Source organism: Perca flavescens, chromosome 4 (genome assembly GCF_004354835.1).
Source record: "Perca flavescens isolate YP-PL-M2 chromosome 4, PFLA_1.0, whole genome shotgun sequence".
In the NCBI taxonomy this organism is placed as follows: Eukaryota; Metazoa; Chordata; class Actinopteri; order Perciformes; family Percidae; genus Perca; species Perca flavescens.
This window is the reverse complement of record NC_041334.1, coordinates 23,790,638-23,812,672: the sequence shown is the minus strand read 5'-3', so window position 1 is coordinate 23,812,672 and position 22,035 is coordinate 23,790,638. Positions and strand designations below refer to the sequence as shown.

The 22,035-nt window shown below is 41.5% G+C and overlaps 2 protein-coding genes across 2 annotated transcripts; one reads left to right on the top strand and one right to left on the bottom strand.

The window, feature by feature from the left end:
- The first annotated feature begins 522 nt into the window (after positions 1-522).
- perm1b (PPARGC1 and ESRR induced regulator, muscle 1b) lies at positions 523-7,507 on the top strand. The gene is made up of 4 exons (XM_028575475.1): positions 523-607; positions 1,700-4,656; positions 4,758-4,874; positions 5,249-7,507. The coding sequence occupies exons 2-4, from the start codon at positions 1,725-1,727 to the stop codon at positions 5,323-5,325; spliced, it is 3,126 nt and encodes a 1,041-aa protein (XP_028431276.1). The 5' UTR covers positions 523-607; positions 1,700-1,724; the 3' UTR covers positions 5,326-7,507.
- A 496-nt stretch (positions 7,508-8,003) lies between these two features.
- On the bottom strand, positions 8,004-21,438 carry rereb (arginine-glutamic acid dipeptide (RE) repeats b). The gene is given in 18 exon segments (XM_028575476.1): positions 8,004-9,061; positions 10,104-10,275; positions 10,363-10,500; positions 10,629-11,331; positions 11,437-11,641; positions 12,701-13,335; positions 13,338-13,850; positions 16,359-16,469; positions 16,791-16,952; positions 17,161-17,354; positions 17,474-17,560; positions 17,686-17,836; positions 17,961-18,041; positions 18,406-18,504; positions 18,609-18,708; positions 19,462-19,586; positions 20,137-20,185; positions 21,107-21,438. Coding segments are annotated over 18 exon segments (3,585 nt in total). The 5' UTR covers positions 21,133-21,438; the 3' UTR covers positions 8,004-9,027.
- Between the last annotated feature and the right edge of the window lie 597 nt (positions 21,439-22,035).

Sequence of the window (22,035 nt, the reverse complement as noted above, 5' to 3'; positions counted from 1 at the left end):
ACTGCTGCCCTGATTAAAAAAAACAATGCAACTGATCTCAGCTGGTATTCTGTCTGTAATGGAGTGGAATGGAAATTTCTAAGTGACCGCAAACTTTTGGCCGGTAGTGTACATAAAATATCCATGATCCATTCAAAATGTGTCATGTGTCAGGGTGACCTATAGCTCACCTAGTAGAGTGTGCGCTCCATGTAGGCTGAGTCTTTGCCAGTGGCCAGGGTTCGAATGTGACCTGTGGCCCTTTGCTGCATGTTGTCCCCCTTCTCTCCCCTTTCTGGTCTTTAAGCTATCCTATCAATTAAAGGTCATAAAAGGCCCAGAAATAATCTTTAAAACTTATATAATGTTAATAATGGAATTAATTATTGATCTCACCTCTAATAACTGTAAAAGGGCTTGTATTTTAGGGTACTGAAATGTCATACCTCTGGTAATAGAGGGACGGATGTTTGCAGCTACATGTGACTGGACATACTCTATTTATAACCGCTGAGTGCAAGGCCCCAGTCTGACATAAGCAAGGACAGACGGACATCAGAAGTGAAATGTCCCTGCAGGGAGAAAGTACCGACATCTTCAAACTGGATGCTTCGTCCTTCTGCAACAGGTAGGTCTCTTTTTACAACAGAAACACATTAACATGAATGAACTGTAGCCAAAGGCTTAATGTTGTATCAATAACGTAATAGACGAGACCTTCAATGACTTTGACATAGAGCAGTTGAAACAATACTACAAAAGAATTGTGTTGATGAAATACAAAATATAAGGAGGAATATTTGAGTTGGCTTTATTTTAAGTAAGATCATATTTAATTTTTTTTGTTTACGTATATCGCATTGCATCAATGACCCCTACCGAGTATGTTTGTTAAGCTGATACAGTATGTTGTGTCCTGACATTGGACAGCTGATTTTTTTCATATCAGGTCATATGACCAGAGTATTTTGGGCTCTGTTATAGAGCTTGTGACCACAGTGCTCTGGTGTTGCTTTAAAACCTCTCAAGCTTTTTACAAGAGCTTTTTTGCCTTTTGCACAGCAGTTTCCTAATGACAGCTGATGACAAGCAATGTTGAGCTCAAGACAAATGCACGCTCTATATTTAACTCAAATGTGTTGATGGAACTACAACTATAACTTAGTGAGGATGCCAAGGATGTACTGCTACTTCTTGCATTTCATCAATTCAATAACTCTATTAATCCCACAAGTGGCAATTAGTTTAGAGCAGCTACAGACAACACACACCTACAATACATACAGCACACAAGCCTACATATAGGCCTACACCCTAGAGAGTAGATACATAAACAAAAATAAAAATATAGATTTCATCCATTTAAAAGTCGAATTGCAGAAGGGATAAAAGAATTAGAGTAGCGATTAGTTTTAAAAGCAGGTCAAATATATCGACGTCTTGATGGCAACAGAGAAAATTCACTCTGAACAACATGATCTTAAGCAGACAAAATGCTTGTTGCTTTACGCAAGATTTGTTGATTACAAAGATAATTTAAATCTCTTTGTTTCACACTAATAATTTTAGGGCAGGTTTTGACTATATTCTTCAGTCTGTTTCTGTCTTCAACTGTGACGCTTCGAAACCAGCAGATATAAGAAAAAGTCATTTTGCATGCAAAATACCTAAATCTGCAACCTTCTAACACTGATCCTCATGTTTCCTCTTTTTTCTTCAGATTGAAGAGCATGTGAGGTATCAAAATGGATGATTTAGATCACAGCATCCACATTGCAGAATATGACTGGACAAGCTTCTATGAGGAGTGTGAGGAGTGTTGTCTGCTGCAGCCTTCGCTCGCCTGCCATGATAGCTTGAGCCTCACTGATTCAGAGGACTCGGAAAACTCAAGTTCAGTTTTCGGCACAAGCCAACAGGAGCCAGAGCAAAGCTCTGCTGCAAACCGTGATGACGCTGAAAGCAGCGCTGCAGGATGCTGCATGGAGGTAGAGAACTGCACAGGTTGTGTAAAGTATATATCAGTGGAGATTATTCAGAGTGGTTCAGGAGCAGGACAAGATGATCTTACAACAAAAGCTGAACTATGCCTTAATCATCCTGAAGGAACCACCATCCCCATAGCAGGGCACAACACAGAGAAGACAAATGACAACATCACAACCACACTGCAAACTGAGCAACTAAATGTTCAGTCATCAGATGGAGATGTGCAAATGGAGAGTGACATTCGTGAACTCAAATCCACGCAGGAATCTGACCCACTTTCTTGCAGCCGAACAGAGCTGAATGTGACTGAGCCGCACACCACGGGCAGAGCTGTGAGCGAGGATGTGAGTGGAGGAGCTATAAGAGCAGAAAAAGAGCGCTGGTTCGTGACAGTGAATGACGGTCCTGCACGACAGCGAGTGTGTGCCGCCTCTGTGAAAAGAAAACGGAGACAAAAAAAAACTCGTAAGGACGATCACATGAGACCTGGGCAAGAGAAATTGCTTGAAAGCAGCCTAAAGTTTGAGATAATGAAAGCTACAAATGAATCTGAGGGAGTAACATACACAGAGCATGTCACACAAGCAAACCAAAACTTGGTACAACAATCAGGAGGGTATATGAGTGCTGAAGAAGATCCTGAGAAAGTTCAGATGGGAGGCATTTCAGATTCATCGCAAATGTCTTCAACGTCTGGCGAAGAAGACAATTTGTCGGAAAAACTGGTGATGTCTCACGCCGCCAAAGACAATATCACTGAGCCAACAAGAGACAGAACATCACAAAACGCAAGCACCTCAGCATCCACACCCCACAAAGATCTGTCACAGTTTGACAGTGTAGAGCCTGATGAGCTTGAGGACGACGTCAAGTTCTACTCCACTCACAGTTTTGATTCTGAAAGCTATCTGTCAGCTGCTGAATCAATGGAGGAACTTCGACATCTTCTCGTGGAACACCAACAATTGCAAAGCTCATCATCTCTGGCAGAAAACAGCCATCTATTCAATCTGACTGAGAATACCAAAGCAGACAATACGCAGGACAGAGAAGTGCATCCTTGTGCTAGCATTCTCTCATGCAATGTAATAGCTACCAACGCTAAAGGTCATGAAAGCACTGATGTTCAGCCCACCCTGACATTTCCATCTGCTGGCCAAAGTGCTGCCAAAATGCCAGATGACAACTTCACATGTGATAATGACACACACAGCACGCTGCCCCCGAACACACCTGGACTCCAGAAACATGAAGTTAATCTTACAGCATCTGATTGCTCTTCAGGAGATCAGCTTCTCCCCATTCCTGATTTAACTGTAACATTCTGCTCTGTGGCGGACAGCCCTGAAACATATGCCGAAGCCGCGGGCCACGCTCGCCCTGTGTACGCCATTTCTGCTTTTTGGGATGAAATGGAAAAATTGACGATACGTGACATTTTGCAGGTCAGGATGGGTAGAAGCACCGCTCCCAGGGAAACACAAGAAACAGTGACACCAAGCGTAGACGATCACAGCTCCTTAATTGACCCTGCGGAGTATAATTTGTTTGATGGAGGTCTGATGGATACATCTGACACTGCTGACTCAGACTATTTCACACAGCCTGACGAATCCAGGCCGGATCGCTCAAGCTGTGAGTTTTCCACCTCCGATTTTGAAGAAGAGTACTGGCAGTTTCTTGGCGCCAGTAGGATCCACAGTCCTGACCCTCAAAGCAAAAAACAACGAAGCACATGTGACTCTCCTTTCTTAGCACATGAGGAAGAGGACTCCACAGGCTCTGAAGGAAAGGAGACACCCGTGCCTTTAGAGGACTTCGCAAGTAAACGTTTTGAGGATCAGGACTCAAATGCTTTCATTTCAAGCGAACTTGCATGGCCGAGACAGATAACAAAAAGCAAAAGCATGCACAACGTACAAGCTCTCAACACAGAGGATTTATCTTTGCAGTTGCTACTTGGGAATGATGAGAGCAGTCTGTTGCTCAGCAGCTGTAGTCCATCTCTGGAGGAAAAGGTGGTTTTAAAAGCAAGCGACAGCGTTGGAACACTGATGCCTCCACCTTTTCTGGATGAACATTATCAAGTATCCTTCCCTGAAGTGTTTGAATACTTACTCAGAGAGAATAAAACAAAGAGGGACTCGCGGTGTGTCACCTTCTATGATCCAGAAGACATCTCAGTGGCTCCTGTGTTTGACTACACTCTTTGTACATTTAGGGATGAAATGTCGTTCTTTTCCCTTCACGATTCCCAGCGCAGCGATGAGAGACCCATACCCATTTTCTCCTGTTCTCATCCCACTGTCAGAGAACTCACATTCCCACATCTAAACTATGTTTTCTTGAGCGCAGACTGCGAGGAGGAGGACGACGACGACGACATCTCTCCAATCAGAGTTGTGTCTCGCTCTTTCATCCAGGGGAGTGATTGTGGGGCAGCGGCCCCACATGGATTTCATAGCTGGAAAAGTTTGATAAGGAAGATTCACTTTCCCGACAAAGGTAGTATCTGGTGCAGGAGATCTGGTGCCTGGGTGTTCCCAGTTGAGGCTGAGAAGATCGCGATGAAGAGTGCGGATCCACCAATAACAGTGCTCACTGAGAGGAGAGTCACTTCAACGCCTTCTCAGTTGTTTAGAGAGCTAGCAGTGCAGCAGAGGGTTTTGGAAGCTATACAGACAACGAGTAAGTCTGAGCTCTCTCATACAGCGGGCTGAAAAAAAAACACACACACCCAATGCAAAACTACAATTAAATGAAATCTACTGTGTTTGTGCATGTGACAGGACGAGAGGGCCTCTTCTCCACGCTGAAGCAATCAGATATGTGTTTGGTCTGCATTGCTTTTGCCTCCTGGGTGTTAAAATCCTCTGATCCGGACACTGCTGATGCCTGGAAAGCAGGTATGAAACTTCTTGCATTGCTATTCTGCTGTTACAGTCATTAATCTATATATCTATATAATCTAAAATACAAACATGAAATGCCCTGAAAACAAATTCTCTCCATCAGCTGCTTCCTGAAAGGTGACGTCAAGTATTTCTGTGCACCAGAGTTTAGCAATACTGTACTTAAAATCTGACAGTTGTTTTTTGAGTTTTTGAGTATTGAACACTTAATAAAATAACTATGAATATTAATTGTTAATGGGAAACACTTATGTGAAACCACGTTTCCAGGGGCTTTAAGTTTATTGAACATGAAATGTAGCCTACTGTATAACTTGGTGAATTGACATCCACTTCTTCAAAGTAACCTTTATTGAAATCCTGTTCAGCTCTGCTAGCAAATGTGAGTGCGCTGTCGGCTATCCAGTACCTGCGGCACTATGTGAAGAAGAAGAATCCTTCTTAAGATGATCCCTGATATGTGTACACACAAGAGAGAAGAGAAGAGTCATTTCCAAACTTTTTCACTCGGGTCCATCCACAAAATGCTTTGGGTTCCAAGTTACAATACAGCATGTAAAGGTAGACATTAGCAAACTGATGTTTTAAGTTCTTTTCAGCCTAAAGCTAGTTGGTCATTTTTAGTGAAAGGAAGTTAAAGTCTGGTGATATTCTACATTTCTTAGGATTCCATGAAAACCAACAATGAATTGATCCTAATAACAAGTATTGTCTGTGTAGACTAACTAAAGCCTGATAGCGTATTCCTCCATTGTTGTCCAACAACATCTTACATTACAATTAATATTGACGCTGTAGAGTGACTAGCAAATAAGGGGCTGAATATAGTTCCCAACAAATGCACTATTTCAAGATTTAAGCTCAAGATTCAAAGATGTATTGGTCACATATTCATATTTTCAATGTGTGCAGTGAAATGTGGGGGTGGTATACTCTCTGTGCTAAAAGGCTAATGTGCAATACAAATACAGAATAAAAAATAAGTATCGGACGCAGATTACATAATAAAAAAAAGACACGCTCAGACCGACATTGTGGTTACGTTTGCTAAAAACTAGTGCCTAGTTGTTTGAGGAAATTATTTAGTTTTTAATTTTTTATTTATTCATTTTAATCAGTATATTTGAGATATATTTGATACTCTAATAGGAACAAATTGGCTTGGGGTTGAGAGCCACAGACAGGATAAGGAAGTTGGAAAGTATTGAGGTTTTGGTCTTTTAATGGGATTTGATGGGAACACACCGGTCGTGTATAGCAGCTATTTTTATTTCTGTGCCCCATATGTTATCGAATCTGTCCGTTCACATTGGCCGCGTAGCTCCGCGTTGGCCCGCGTGCGAAATTCTTTTTTCGTAGGGTGGTAGGGGAAGACTCATCCGTGATTGGCTCGCCCTGACATTCTTACCGTAACCAATCCCACTCCTCTTGCCTAAACCTAACCAACCCAACCAGAGCAGGCAAACGAGTACTAGCCATTCAGGGATGAGTTCCCTAATGAATATTCGTGAGTTTTCTCCTACCATCCAAAAAGAAAATGTGCGGCCCACGTGTTGCAGCGATGAGCTAGGTTTAGTTTCGGCGTCTCCTCTATTTCTTGCGCGAGACGCGAGCGTATGTGTCAAGCCAGGCAGGTAATCACATACAGGAAGACCACAGTGCAGCCGGATACTTTACAAAAATAAAACACCTACCAAAATAAAACACCTAGGTTCATGGTGATTTTGGCTGTCTTGACACGCCATCAGGCACACGGAGAGAAAGACCGACGGACGGACAGAGAGAGTGACACGCACGCACGCACGCACGCGCGCACACACACACACACACACACACACTCATCCTGTCTCTTTCTATCGGAAAGAGAGACTTTGATTGTTCAGTTCTGGTTAAACTGAGGTTGGTATGAGGACCATTATGTAAGTAGAGAAGGTCATACTTTTTGTTGCAAGAAAAGGTTCAGTACGTGACTGCGTGAGCGGTGCATGAAGGGTAAGCATCGTCTAAAACAGTGGTTCCCTAACGTTTTGGCTTTGTTAAGCTTTAATACAAAGTCACATCTACTTGTTACCTTTCATCACAGGCTGCACAAGTTGTGAGCAGCTCAGAAGGATTTTCCACTTTTAGACCATTTCATTTTAATAATTCCATACAGGCAAGTATAGGTAAAACTATACAGCCTTAAACTACACAGAGAAGAATGTAACTGTGTAGCAGTTTTAGTTTTTGCTTGTCTCCTACTCTGGTAATTAACTCACAGTGCCTTAGATTAATTCCAAACCCCCAGGATGGGAACCACGGATCTAAAATACTTTGTAGTGAAAAGGCCGGGTATCTTAGAGCCGTCACATCCTGTGCTGGAACAACATTTAAGCTTTAAAAATAGCTAATTGTTATACATTTGCCTACAATATACATAAGCCAAATGTAATTGACATATCTGTTCTCAGATGCTTGTATGAATTACCCCTAAGTATTCTGCTGTTGCCACTGTCACATTTTGTGTAAAGATCTACAAGCAACACTTCATATCTCTTGTCAAACAAGACTGGGTACATATGATTTTACATATATGACAGATTTTGTGCAATAAAGTGATTTAATGCAATAAAACCATGAATACACGACGCTCCTCTCTGTCCAAGTTGACGTGTGCAAGAAAAAACTTATTTTCACAGCATAAACCCACTGTTGCCAGTTTATTAGGTTTACCTAGGCTACCACTAATGCAGTCTAATACATTACATTATGCAGAGAGCCTGACGTCGTCATACTCCGATTCCCAACCTCAAATGTTGTGGGCGGGGCTAAGTTCGGCTGGCATCCAGGCTAAAGTTTACCTGGTATTTAGCCCTTATTGACATCAACGGGGTGGACAAAATAAAAAACACCTGTCAGAATCAGAACCATTAACTACATCCTCCAAAATGACCATACAGGTGAATCAAAACACCTCTCTACAGTATAACAGTTTCAACAAAAACAGATCATTATAACCTTCATGAAGGTAGAATTTACTGTAGGACTGTTGTTTTAGACAACATTAGTTTCAGCTCGGTATGCCTAATAAATTGTGTATACCACAGGCTGTTGGTACAGAGGAACTCCCAAGTGCAAAAAGAATGTCATTGCAGAATTATTTATTGAAATAAATATGCAATGGATACACTTTCATATTATGTCACATAAATATTGAATTTAGAGGCAGTTCTTTTAAAAATTCCATCAAAATGCTTAAGATTTAGTTTCTAATTCAGTTACTCTCATCAAAACAATGTAAATACATCATTCTAATAAAACCTGTCTGTAGCGACAGATCATGGTCCAATTAATAACGATCTCTCCTTATAATACTATATACTGTTTTAGCTTATGATTTACTGCTATCGTGCTGAATCGAGGGTCAAGTGTCCACATCTACTGCTATATCAATAGTACTTATTTGTATAGAACATTGTAAACATGTAATATTTACAATCTCAAAAATGAGCGAATAAAAGCTTCGGTTATACTGTGAAAAGATATCTTGATATATAAAACTTTAGGATTTAGACAAATATTTAGCAGATTTAAGAGTGAACAGAACCTCTAATATGCTTTCAAAGTCTAAACACCACAATGCAACTTTCTATTCTAGTTTTGTGAAAAAAAGAAGGCTATGTCATGCTAGGTCATTACAATCATTCAAACACAGATTTAAATGTCATTCTGTACAAGGAAATCATTTAGAAATCATAGATAGATATTTAAACTTAACACCAAAGTCAGTCTGTTGTCATATCCTTTATAAGAGCTATATTTTAGCTAATTCGTATCACTGCATATGAAACAGTTGTACAGTGATTGTTTTTAGAGGAAATCTTTCACTTTAAATCACACATGAATGGGTGAGATTGTTCATTATGTTGCTAATAAAACCAGTATAAAGTCTAAAGTGATGTGAAAATCTCAGACGGACTTTGACAGTCCCATTAAGTGCTAACAAGGAATGCACATAAAGATCCACAAAGATTTTTCTAAAATATATATATTAAAAAAAAAAAAAAAAAAAAAAAATGGACCAACAAATATTTTCTTACAGTCTTAAAAGTACACAGTATTCTATTGGGTATGAGTATAGGATTTCAGGGCATGCACCATCTGGCACTCAAGATGGCTTGTCACCTTCTTTCTTCAGACGGCTTTTAGAAAACAGAAACAAAGAAACGAGGTAAACACTTTTGCGGTGAAACACATTTTGCGTGAGTTTAACTGAGCAATGTGGAATCATGTTGATAATTTTTGCTCCATAGTGGAGAAAATGTTAACAACAAATGCACAAATACGAAGGGATTTTACATATTATGAAGTCCCATTAAAGTGACAGTTTGGAGTAATTTGCACCATGACCTCGAGCCAAACACCCCCCCAGAAGCTTTTATCACCTGGATCGAACAATGGGAGAGTTAGCGTTATCAGCTGGTTAGCTTAGTGCAGGCGCTAATGGATCTAACTGTGTATTTCTTAAGTTACCCCACTAATAATGCCCAAAATGATACCAAACTTCTACAAGTAGTACAAATAGGTTATGTACTCATAAAAACGATGGATTGGAAAGTTTGTAAGTACACCAGAAGTTTAATTAAATAACACTTGCCTGTTGGCTTCTGCTCTCTGCTGCTACTGCTACCGGCAGTAAGACGAGTGCTTAGGGACGTCTACAAATTACAACACCGAAAAGAGATGCAACAAAAATATTTATTAATTTAATGATTAAATAAGGTAGTGTCTCCAAACTTACCTCAATTATAATTTCTCTCTTGCTATTTGTACAACAACACTTACTTTAAAAAAATAAGTTAAATTAATACATTTTTTTTTGTATCTCTTTTCGGTGTTGTAACTTCTGGTGTACTTACAAACTTTCCAATCCATTGTTTTATGAGTACATAACCTATTTGTACTACTTGTAGAAGTTTGGTATCATTTTGGGCATTATTAGTGGGGTAACTTAAGAAATACACAGTTGGATCCATTAGCGCCTGCACTAAGCTAACCAGCTGATAACGCTAACTCTCCCAATGTTCGATCCAGGTGAAAAAAAGCTTCTGGGCGGGGTGTGAAATTACTCCGAACCATCACTTTAAGCTGCATAGCTACGATAATAATGTGATGCTTTTTAATCACTGAAAGATCCTATTTTCTTTTCTCTCTAGTGTAAGATAAGACATTGAAAAGCCTCACCTGTAATAATCTTCCTGACTCGGGAGAGGGCCTCCATGCAGGTGATGCCCATGCAGCCACTGCTGCTCCATAGCCATCCTCTGCAGCTCTGCAGACTGAGCATGCATGGCCTGGAGCTGATGAGCAGCAGACTGGGGAATATGGCCCTGCAGCTCTCGTTGATATGCAGCTCCTATGGAAGACACATAAAAAGACCAAATTTGGAGGAGATGGACTCAGAAAGGATTCAAGTGGTAGGCTGTGGGTTGAGATTACGAACCAAACAGTGGGTGGCGCAGCATCTCATGATCATGAGGAAGCTCGCTGAGTAAAGCATTGGGAATCGGGCCGCCAGGGAAGGGGAACCTAGCAAAACGTGGTCCTGTTCCCAGGTGGTCTAGGGGATGAGGGCCTGAACCTGGATGAAGAAATAAAATCATACAGTAAATGAAGGTCAACTTCACCCAACCGGATATATTAATGCCGACTAATTAACTTAGCAAAACCCATAAAGTCAATAATAATAATCAATAAGTCCAAACCCACCTTGACTCAGGAGATCCTGTTGGTGCAGGTGGAGGTGGGAGTGAATGTGAGAGTGCTGGTGATGATGTGGCGTCACATTGAGCATCTGTAGCCTGGCAGCAGGGTCGGTCGCCACAGATGCCATCCTCTCCGCGTGAAGCCGCTCTGCAGTGAGTCGCTCTGCGTAACTCAGCTCCGGGCGCATCTGAGGTCCTGCCAGCGCCATCCTCTCCCGCTCCAGGTGGTGCAGCCCGGGATGAAAGGGTGCAAAGTGGTGGGGAGGCCCGGGTATGTGGGGAAGAGCGATCGCCCCGTGTCTGGCAAAGTGCTCCATGTGGTTGGCTGATTGGTGTAAAGTTTCCATGTCTTGGGGCTTGACCTCAAAGCCAGGCTTCATCCTCTCGCGGAGCTCCCTCTCTCGGAGGTTTCGGAGCTCGCGCTCTCTAAGGCTGGGTTCAGCGCTGTACAGGCCGGGCATGTGGTAGGCCAGCAAGGGGTCGCCAGGGCTCAGTGACACATAGAAAGGGTGGTTGCGGTTGTTGGGCGACATGACATGAGGTCGGGCATATTCACTCAGGGTGCGCAGAGCAGGTGTATCAGGGCCGATGTATGGGGGCACAGCGGCTACAGTGGTGGGCGGCTGCTCAAAGGAGGGGCGCCCGTGGCCCTGAACCGTCATCTGAACATCACTCATGCGACTGTCGTGGGACGAACAGGAGGCTCTCTGTAAGCAAAGACAGTGCGTGAGATAACTCACGTTACAACTCAATACATGTTTTGTGACAAAGAAGATGTTGAAAAAAAGGAACGAATGGACTGTTGCACTCACAGCATTTCTGTCTGCCTCCCTTTCTCTCTCTCTCTCTCTGTCTTTTTCCCTTTCACGTTCTTGTCGAGCACTGAGCTCAGCCTCTCTCCTAGACTTTTCAACTGCGTCTTCCCTTTTCTTGGCCAGCTTGGAGGCTGAAAGTGGAGTAAAGAACAGGTCTGTTCTGGCACAGGAGTTGTAACCACGATCCAAGTGTTTGATAAACCTGAAAGAAATAACAGATGTGCATTTTCTTTTGAGTATGACTAATAAACCTTCACACATAATCGCAACTTTCACACAGAATAATGATTCATTTAAAAAGGTAGTTTTGGAAACAATTCCTGTCAGTTATACTGACGGAGCGATATAATGAGATCTGGGAATCATTTAACTCAGCAAGAACTGCCTTTACAAAGTTTAATGGGAACACCACCAGCAATCAGACAAGTCCACAGTTTAAATGTATTATGTGAACCACTTATTTGTAAAGGAAAACAAAAGCAACAATGGTTAACATGACTACTTGTATATGAAAGGGGTTGCTCCAAGTGATGAAGCTACAGAGAATTACAAGACTCTACAGTCCATTTCAGCTTTACAAAACTTTCGTCTTTCAGCTCATTGTTTTAGTTTTCCGGCCTGCGACTTTACTACTTTAATTCTCTCTCATTGCTCTCACAGCGCAGTTGTGATCAGCAGCGGGCAGCTGTTTTCAGCAGAAATGACTCCAAAGCCCAAGACAAGACATTTAGCGACTAGCTGGTGAATGTACATTTTCCTCAGGAAGTGGTGGAGACCAAACCAGAACTAAAACGATAACGAACATCGGACTTCCATTTGTCACATTAGCGTCCAATGAATGTTAGTGTTGCTCTTAATCTGCTGGATGCTGCTGGAAAAAGGCAACAGTATGCCAACTAGTTTGTGTGTTCACAGCTTTTTTTCGACTGCCCCCAAGTGGTCAGTTATTGCAGGTTTTAGGGATTTTGTTTGAAACGTTTGGTTGTCTGAGTACTTTTGTTGCTTATATGTTAAGTAAAATGTTCTCATAATTGGTAGGACTGGTGTGTATTTTTTCTTTAAATTGCGCATTTGATACTCACATGTATAATAAAAGTAAATATATAATCAAAGAGGCATCATTATTTAAACATTGTGGTATAGCGGTTTTCACAACAATGCATAGGAATCTGAAAACCTTCCAATTATATATAAATACAAGATGAGTTATACACTTATTTTTTTGGTGATTTTCCTAAAAAAATAATGTCTTCCAACATACCGTGCAGACTGGCTGGCATGGCTTGCCATGTTGACAATGGTGGGCTCTGGCGAGGGGCTCCGAGGTGGAGAGGGTGGGCTTTCAGCCTCTTCTATCTCATCCAATGGCTCTTCTTTAATCTGAATGTGTGATCCCCCTGCTGCGGTGCTCGGTGAGGGTCTCAGAGGAAGAGGTTGGAATGCAGGCTGGAGGCTCGGGACAGGGCCAATAGCAGAAGATGTTACAGAGGTGAGAGGGTGTGAGGCTGCGGCCGGTGGGTGAGAGGAAGTCACGCTTTTTCCAGGGTGGGTCTGCACCTGAGAGATAACTGGAAGCTGGGTAGGAAGCGAGTGCATTGGCAAAGGCTGTGGCATGAGCTGAAGAGGAGGAGGGGGGGCACCTGGAGGATGCTGGTTGGGAAGAGAATTGAGTGGCTTCAAAGCAGGGGGAGGGGGGAGATTGGAGGGCATCTGAGGGAAAGGTGTAGCAGACTGGTGTGGCATCTGTTTGTGTGAAGGTGGAATTGGAGTGGTGGGAGGAGGCTTGATTTGTGGGCCAGATAGAGGAGGTTGGGGGAGCTGAGACTCCCTAAAGAAGGGAGGGGGTCGCTGGGGCGTCTGAGGTGATGGGCCATGAGGCTGCAGAGACTGTGCAGAGTTGAGAGCAGGTGGGACCTGAAATGCTGGAGAAAGTGGAGAATCCTGAGCCAGCGCTGAAGGAAGACTTGGTAAACCATAAAGAGAGTGAGAGGCGGGCTGTGGTCGGCTGTTTGGGCCTGCTGTGGCAGCTGACTGACCGGCAGCTTGCTGAGGGGGGTCCTGAGAAGGAGGGGGGGGGCTCTGAGCAGGATCAACAGGGGGGTGCTTTGCATTGGCTGAGGAGTGATGGGATGGCCCTGAGAGGGGAGGGCCTGTGGGACTGGTGCGTCAGCCAGCACAGCAGCAGTAGCAACAGGCTCTGATGGGCCACCGTTCGGCTGGGCAGATGAGTCAGAGTCGCTCTCGTTGCCCTGCTGAGGGCTGGGAATGCTGGGAATGCTGGGAGAGGAGCTGCGGTTGTCCTGATCGATGTCTTTGGTGTCACTGCTGCCGTCGTCCTGAGCACTGCGGCTTTCTGAAGAGCTTTCCTCCTCTACCTCGGCCTCTCCCTCTGACCGCGAGCCCCGTGAATCCTGGAGGAACAAACAAACAAATGATGTAACCAATTCACACCGAGCAAAATACGATTACTATTAGAGAGAGAGAGAGAGAGAGAGAGAGAGAGAGAGAGAGAGAGAGAGAGAGAGAGAGAGAGAGAGAGAGAGAGAGAGATGTTGGTAATAAGAGCGGAGAATACATTAGCAGTAAAGTTGCCAAAGTGGTAATAAATGTACAATTCATGTTTCAGTTTGGTCTATTAATAAATTCTGTAGCTCCTCAAGACCAAGTAAAGTTCCTGTGTCTTGCTTCCCAACTGCTTGGTGAAGTGAAGCTGGTTAGCCCCGAAATGAGCATCAACTTCGGCACTGGAGGCAAAACAAAGTCTCCCCTGTGCTTCCCACCACAGTCTAGAAGCTGAACCAGGAACAGTTAATACTGGCTTTGCGTTGCATATTAACTAGGGCTGCTCGATTATGGAAAAAAATATAATCACGATTATTTCGGTCAATATTGAAATCACAATAATTTAACACGATTACTCGTTGACTTCTGGAAAGATGTTGCAATTATTGAACTTAAAAACAGTGGAAAAAGTTAAATAAATCAACAATAAAAAAAAACATACAACTGTGAAAATTGGCTTAATACTTGTCCTATTTAAACTTTATTATTTCATTCAGAACACAAGAGAAAATAAGAGTTTACTTGCAAAGCTAAATAATTGTTTTTCTCGATTATTCTGTTTTTGTGATCATTGGGAGCCAAAATCATAATCACGATTACATTTTGATTAATTGCACAGCCCTAATATTAACTTTTAAAAATAAAATTAAGCCTCCTTCTACATTAACTAGCTGTCTTGAATCACTTTTTCATTACATTAGGTCATCCTGGGTGGCTCAGAGGTAGAGGGGGGGGGGGTCAGCCCTCAACCACAAAGATTGGGGGTTCGATCCCAGGCTCCTCCGGCCACTTTCAAAGTGGCCCTAAGCAAGACCACTGAACCCCAAGTTGTTCCCCGGACGCTGTATAGGCTGTCTACTGCTCCTAATGCAGACCTGCCAACCTTGAAAAACGTTTTTGAGTAGCAACTTACTGATTTATTGTCGAAGTTCTGGTTCATGAACACGGCGGCACGCACGTGGAATAAATGTGCCATTAAATGTCAAATCTGTATACATTTTAAACCCTAGAAAATAATTATGTTCAAGTAGGCTACTTGAATTAAATAAAACAATTTAAATTATCCGTCATATTTAATACAATTAATTGGATCATAATATAATCCAATAAAATATATTACACTGCATAATGAGCACTTTTACTTTTGGTACTTTAAGTATATTTTGATAATACTTTTGTACTATTAGGAAGATGTTGAATGCAGGACTTGTAACTGACAAGTAATTTGTAATTCTACAACACAGTTTTTTCTACTTTTACTGCAATACATAATCTGAGTTAGTCTTCCACCTCTGTCTGTAAATCGCCAACAGTCGTGCATGAACACCTGCAGCAGTGTTTAACACTGAAAACAGCTCAGTTCAGCGTTTACTTGCAGCTCTGCTACAGTAGCAGATAACCTTTAACATTACCTGCCGGTCACATGGACTCTCACAGTGAAGTCCTGCACGGATCAACCAAGGGGGTAAGCTTCGCTTCAGAACTCGAGCCATCATGGCGCCATTTTGTTGCTAACCGGCCATCACCTCCTGTTAGCATTCCGCTGACCGCCATTTTTTTTTTACGTCACTTGACTGTGAATAACTTTACATCTGAAGTGTTTAAAGACTCTATTTGTCCGTTGTTTAGTTCCAAAGAAACACGACAATGTATAAAAGGCTCCATTATCTTGTACCTCACGTTATGGCTCCGTAGCAGACGTTTTTGTAAAAATAGGCTAACGATTGTGTCATAACCAAGTGACTTACTGTCGCATAGTAGAGGAATTACCGTATAGTACAGGAGAAGCTCGCAGGCAGTTTCGAGTTACATGAGATGTTTAGGTTTAATTACTAATGTTAACTAGCATGTTAGTGATCAATAATTAGCCTGTGCCCATGTTATCTCCTTACATACACCTACAGTCTCCGTATCTGTAAGATTGGGAATGATTGAGATTTCTCTTGGCACAGCTACCAGATGCAGGGATTGAGTTTCACTACCTTGTACTGTACGACTGTATCTGACGAATAATAAAGTTTATTCTTTTCTTCCTTCACAACAGTTTTAGAACAAGCTAACGACTGCATCGTTCTGATGAGCAGCCATTGAAATTGTCAACAACGATTTAGGTCTAGTTGCAAAGCCAGCACCGCTGTGTGGCATAAAATGAACAGAAAAAGACAATTAAATTGTTAATCGCAATTGATCGTCAACTAAAATGTTATGATTGTGACAGCCTACTTACACTTTGAAACTCACTGCAGAATTTTCTATGACAGTTTAGGACTGACGTTCACTGCTCCTGCTACACAAAAATGGCACCTTTGGGGAAGTTTTTACCCAAATGATATTTGACATAAAGTGTTCCATCTCACCTGTGTCTTCGGCCTTTTAGGTGTAACTTTTTCAGGCTCGTCATGCTCCTGAGCAGGACTCTCCCGTACACGTTTTGTTGTCTTTTGTGACGTTACCTCCTCTTTTATCTTCTGTGGACACAGCATGATTTACACAGTGGTGTTAATTACTGACAGAAAACGGTGATGATGACACAAAACCTCAACGAGTGATATTCAACAAGCATCTATGGCTGCAGCAGCATTAAATGTATCCTCAAGGGCCACATTGTTTAAATCACTTACATATAATGTGCATGTATGATTTCCGTTACATGTAGGTTGGGACTGAATTCTTTGAAGAGTTCCTCATCAGAATAATATGCATCCAACTGTAACAATAATCCAACTGGCCTGATAAGATAATGTCACACAGGTCCAGCATCTATATGAAAATGTGTAGATTATGTTTACCTTGTTTGTCTTCTTGCTGGATTCATTCTTATTATCGGTGGATGACGATCTCAAAGAATTCGAAGATGCTCCACTTGGAGAGGGCTGGCTACTGGACTGTTGATCCTCACTGGTGGGGGATCCTGTGAGCCTCCTGTGGCCACTTCTTAAAGTTGACAGCTGCTTTAAAAAATTAAAATTAAATAATCAGTAATTTATTTTGGTAAAACACATGCAAGAAAGACATGTTTCACAGTAAGTGAAACCTTTGGACAGATTCAATAGGTTGTGAACGAGACAAGACATTGTATTTGATTGAACTACAATTTCTTTTGAATGCTCATTACTAGCAGTAAAGATGATGTGATTGATCTGCTAGTCTCAGGCTTACAGGTGCTCTGCTTCGCCGCGTCCTCATGCCATGCTTGCTGTTCACTTCTTCTTCCTCTTTAACAGGTTTAAACATGAATGGAGCGCCTGCAGATTTTGGAGCTGGCGGCAGACATCCATGTTTGTTTTCATATGTGCGACAAGTCGTGCATAGCAACGGGTTGTCTCTACGCCCCTGGTGCCAATCCTTAGAACCTGTTTTGGGATAAAATGCTTTAGGCAAAAGTTTCACAACCCGTTTAAAGCATTATCAAGTAAGTATTAAAAATACTGGGCAGAATTTGATTAATCAAAAACAAAAGACGTGTACTCACTTGTTGTGCCACAGTGGCTGCAGCTCTTGACTTCCTGTTCACTGTCTTCACTATCAAGATCATCCTCGCTGGCGGAACTCACATCCACTGCAAAGGAGAAGATCAGCTTCAATGAAGACGTCCCATTCATATGACCGCACACTTAGTGACCGCACAACTGTGAAGATCGGCATGTAATAGGGGAAACACAAAATGGAACACTAAGTGTTCACCTGAATAATTTCGCGATGGGGTTACAGGAACTGTCGCAGAGCGAGTCTTTGCTTTGCGAGAGGACGGCTGTCGTCGTTGCTGTCGATAAGCTCTTGTTCCTGCAGCCTCAGGAGTTTTCTTCCAGTGGTAATAGAAAGTGATCAGCTCCCCCTGATGAGAAGAACACAGCACTTTTAGGAACAATCCAAGTTAGACATATAAAAGATATCGCTACAATGAAATTACTGCATGCATGACGAATTGTTCTGTACGCAGAAACATAGTGTTCAATTACAGTCTTTTTGCTGGGCAGAAAGTCTTTCCGGATGCGGAAGAAATTCTTTCCATACTGTCTCAGGCCTTTGATGAAGCGTTTCTGTTGGGGAAAAAAAAAGAGGGAATGGTTGGTGGTGGATAAAACTAAATGATATACAGCTGCGAAACAAAAGGCTCCTGTATAGATAATGTTAATCTCGTAATATCTATATGAGCATTTATTAAACATATGTCTGACATAGTTATAACAAAATACTAACTGATTTTCCATTCAAAACTAAGGTAGCTGTTAAAAAAATACTATTTTACTGCAGGCTTGTATCATACTAAAGTGAAAAAAGTTGAGTAAACTGCCAATTTCTGATCAGAGAACTTTTATATTACACTCACTGCATTGTTAAACATGCTAAGTATAAACAGTTTGCGTCATTTTCATCACCATTACTAGCTAAAAGTTGTCTCACCACATCATCCTCCGACCAGCATTTCTCAATAAGCTTCGGCAGAGGCTTCTTAACCAGACGCTGGAGAGCTTTTGCTGCATCATAATGACTTGCATGTAGCTAGAATTGATGAAAACATAGATGTTTGTAAATCTGCAATGTAATATTTTGGGTCTTTGAATTTACAAGATACTGATGAATATAATTCAAGTTGTTTTCTGCACCATGTTAAGTGCGTTGAGTGTGGTATCGTCACGGGAGGCTGCTAAACATCCATCCTCTGTGGATCCACCATCACACATCCCGGCAAACGCTGCCATGCTCCTTGAAAAATAAAGAGGTGAAATAGATATTGAGGGTGCATTTTTACACTTTAGCCTGATTCCAAGGAAAGATTCTGAAATGCTTAAGAGTACAGGTGAACAGTATTTCTCTTAATACCTTCCCCCAATTAAATCCATATTTCTTAGTTGCATGACATTAAATAAATCAGGTAAATAGAGAAAGTAGACTATACGCAGGGTGCTTTCACACTGACATTCACATAACCAGACCAAGAAGGTTTCGTTTTGCAAGTACTTCCCCATTTGTGACACTTTTTTGATTACCCTTGTCAAAAAGCTAGTAAGTAATACTGGTTATTTTGGGGCTTTTCCCTTTATTAGACAGTGACAGTGGATAGACAGGAAAGGGGGAGAGAGATGGGGGATGACACGCAGCAAAAGGCAGCAGGTCAGAACCTGCGCCACTGCAAAGGACTCAGCCTACATGGGGCGAACGCCCTTACTGGGTGAGCTAGAGGCCACCTCCCATTAGTACTGGTTTGACATATAGTGAAGTAGTATTTGTATATAGGTAAGTAACATAGTAAAAGCTATTCAGTAAAGCATTAAACAGCATCTGCATCTTGTTGCTCAGGAAGGACATGGCTGCAGGTTAATTATCGTTGTTGATTGTAAAATTCTCCAAAAATATTTTGCCCCCTTTTGCAAAGGTGCCAGCCTTTATACACAACTCACAACTGACCAAGTTGACCTTAGTACTAGTGATGTTAAGCAGTATAGTGCAGACACTGACCTGGCAGCTCTGAGGTACATGAGAAGGTCACAGTCATTGACCCCAGGCATCCACATCAGTTCCTCACTCTCTGTCTGAGTCTGTAAGCCAGGAGCAGACCGCAGCTGGAACTCTGGCAGTTTGGCCTGTAGTGAAACCATAGAATTGACAAAAACAGCAACCAACACTCATTAGACCACCTTAAAGAACAGCAGCTGAATGTCCTGCCAAGATTAAGGTTTTAAAAAGGGAGAATTACAGGGCACAAATGCAAGCACTTTAGAAAACATTCAACAGTAATTTACATTTTAAGAGTGATTCACATGTAAAAAATGTGTATTATTATCATGTGTAACTCATGTAATTAATAGAAAAAGGATTTTGTTATAATCAAATAGACTTTTGCTGATGTTTGGTAATAGTACCTGCTAGAATCAGATTCACATAATAATAATGTATTTATTCAAGGAAAGGCCCATTAATTATGTAATACATACTGTATGATATGCAAACAAAGCACACTGAACAGACAGGTCTGACTAGTTTCATAAGGATAATGATAACAATAACAGGCCAATAGGACCTAACGTTACTCAGCAGGTACACATACTTCTCTAAGAAGAATATAGAAGTGTATTAATAATTTCAAAACTTAATTTCATTCAAATGTGACAATAATATTTCAACAGGGTGTACCTGATGACTTGGTCCCACTCTTATCTCGCCCTGTGTGCTGTTCAGGCTCCTGAAACAAACATTTTCATCATATGCATTAATATTAATTTGCAACCTACAGTCTTTCTTTGACATCGGCAAAGTGTTAAGAATAAAGGAAGAGTAAATATAATTGTGTCACACAGTTAAGTCAGTCTGCTATGAACTGTTGATTAGCGGGTCTCTAACGCTGTAACGTTACAGACGTGTGATCAATATGTCCAGCTTTAACTTGGAAGTCAGAGCAGCTTCCCTCCCACTGCACACAGCGATTTCAGCAGCGTAATACCATCCCGCCCCTCCATCACTGTGAACCAATCTCAGCTGTGACCTGCGACGTTTCTTTATATTATATGAATGAAATCCGACGCTAGAACCGTAGAAGACTGTCAATCAGTCATAAAAGAGCTGCTAAATTTTACGGTCACCATTACAAGAACAGTGTGTGCTACTTTGGAGATCCTAACAGGTTGACAGTAGCTGTCTGCCTCAGTCTCTTGGTTAACTGCTAGCTAAAGTATGCAATCAATAATACAATATAAATGTTAGCATGCACAACATGCCATTGACATACATAACGTTACAAATAGCGACAACGACCCATGTCAATACACGCCAAGCCCAGAGGAAATAACAGCTGGTTTATTAAACGATGTATATGGTTAATCTGCATTACTGAAATTATTTAAAACAATAGCTGCAGAAATAACTGTTAGCTACATTAAAGCGATACAAAAAAAATACATTTTCCAGCAGGAGCGGCTAGCTGCTAACGAGACAGTAACATTACGCTGTTATTTGGTTAGCTTGTTAGCCAGATACGAACTTCGTGACCACTGACAATCCGACTATTTCATACAAACGTATCTTAAAGTAACGCCACAGAACACAGAGACATATTTAATACATAACAACAAAAATATAAATGCAAAATGTAAGTTAATCAAGTTACCTCCGCGGACTGAACAGGTCGTCCATGTCGAAGGCTGTTTGGATGTGGCTTGTTGACACTACGCAGCGCAGTGGGCGATACACACAAAAACTATGCGAATCCCCCATTACATGGCTATTCAAAATGGAGGCGGTATAGCGGAGGGAGTCGGTCTATTTTCTTTCCCAGTGCAATGACCTCAGCAGCCACAGCTAAGCCTTCAAAGTTGTCTGGGTGTACATAACTGAGCATGTGCCGCGGATCAGCAAGCAGGAGCAGGAGCCACTGAGGCTGCTCACCAGCTGCTGCACAGGCCTCCATGAATCAAACATCGTATCATACTGTGTGAACTGCTGTGGTTATTAAACGTTATGTAAGACATTAACCTCCCAGCCGCAGAAACAGTTCCGTTAAATGTAAGGCTGTGGCGTGTAGGAAACCACTGATAATACACTGGCAGTTGTATCGAGTTTACAGCTATTTACTGGTTTTGAGGTAATTCAATACAAAAATTAAATCTCACAAATATATAGCTTCACATATGAAGGATTAATTTGTAAAAACAACAGATATGATTCTGCAATAAAATAAATTAATAAAAAAAAGAAAATCTTTAATATTATCCATATTGCTAATATGGAAGCAGTTTGGTGTTGCAGGTAAACTTAGCTTATTATTACATTTACAATAAATACAAGTAACAACTCCCATGGTGAACACATGCATAATTTCCTGCTCTTCATTTATTTATTTTTTATTTATCTCGAAAAAGCAAGCATTTACAAAGCAAATAGATATGAAATTACAGCATACAATTTTCCAGGTCTTACAATAACGTACAACAATACCTTTACATTACAATTCCATTCCTGTGTTTCGGTCTATTATTTTCTGTATTGGTCAAGTAATGATTTCTTTAATCTATTTTTGAACTTTGAACTTCAACAAGT

Excerpts from the sequence above, each read along its gene's own strand:
- perm1b (XM_028575475.1), top strand. The coding sequence starts at position 1,725 with ATGGATGATTTAGATCACAGCATCCACATTGCAGAATATGACTGGACA. Across the intron at positions 4,657-4,757 it reads GGAAGCTATACAGACAACGA|GACGAGAGGGCCTCTTCTCC; the intron begins GTAAGTCTGAGC and ends TGCATGTGACAG. Across the intron at positions 4,875-5,248 it reads TGCTGATGCCTGGAAAGCAG|CTCTGCTAGCAAATGTGAGT; the intron begins GTATGAAACTTC and ends AATCCTGTTCAG.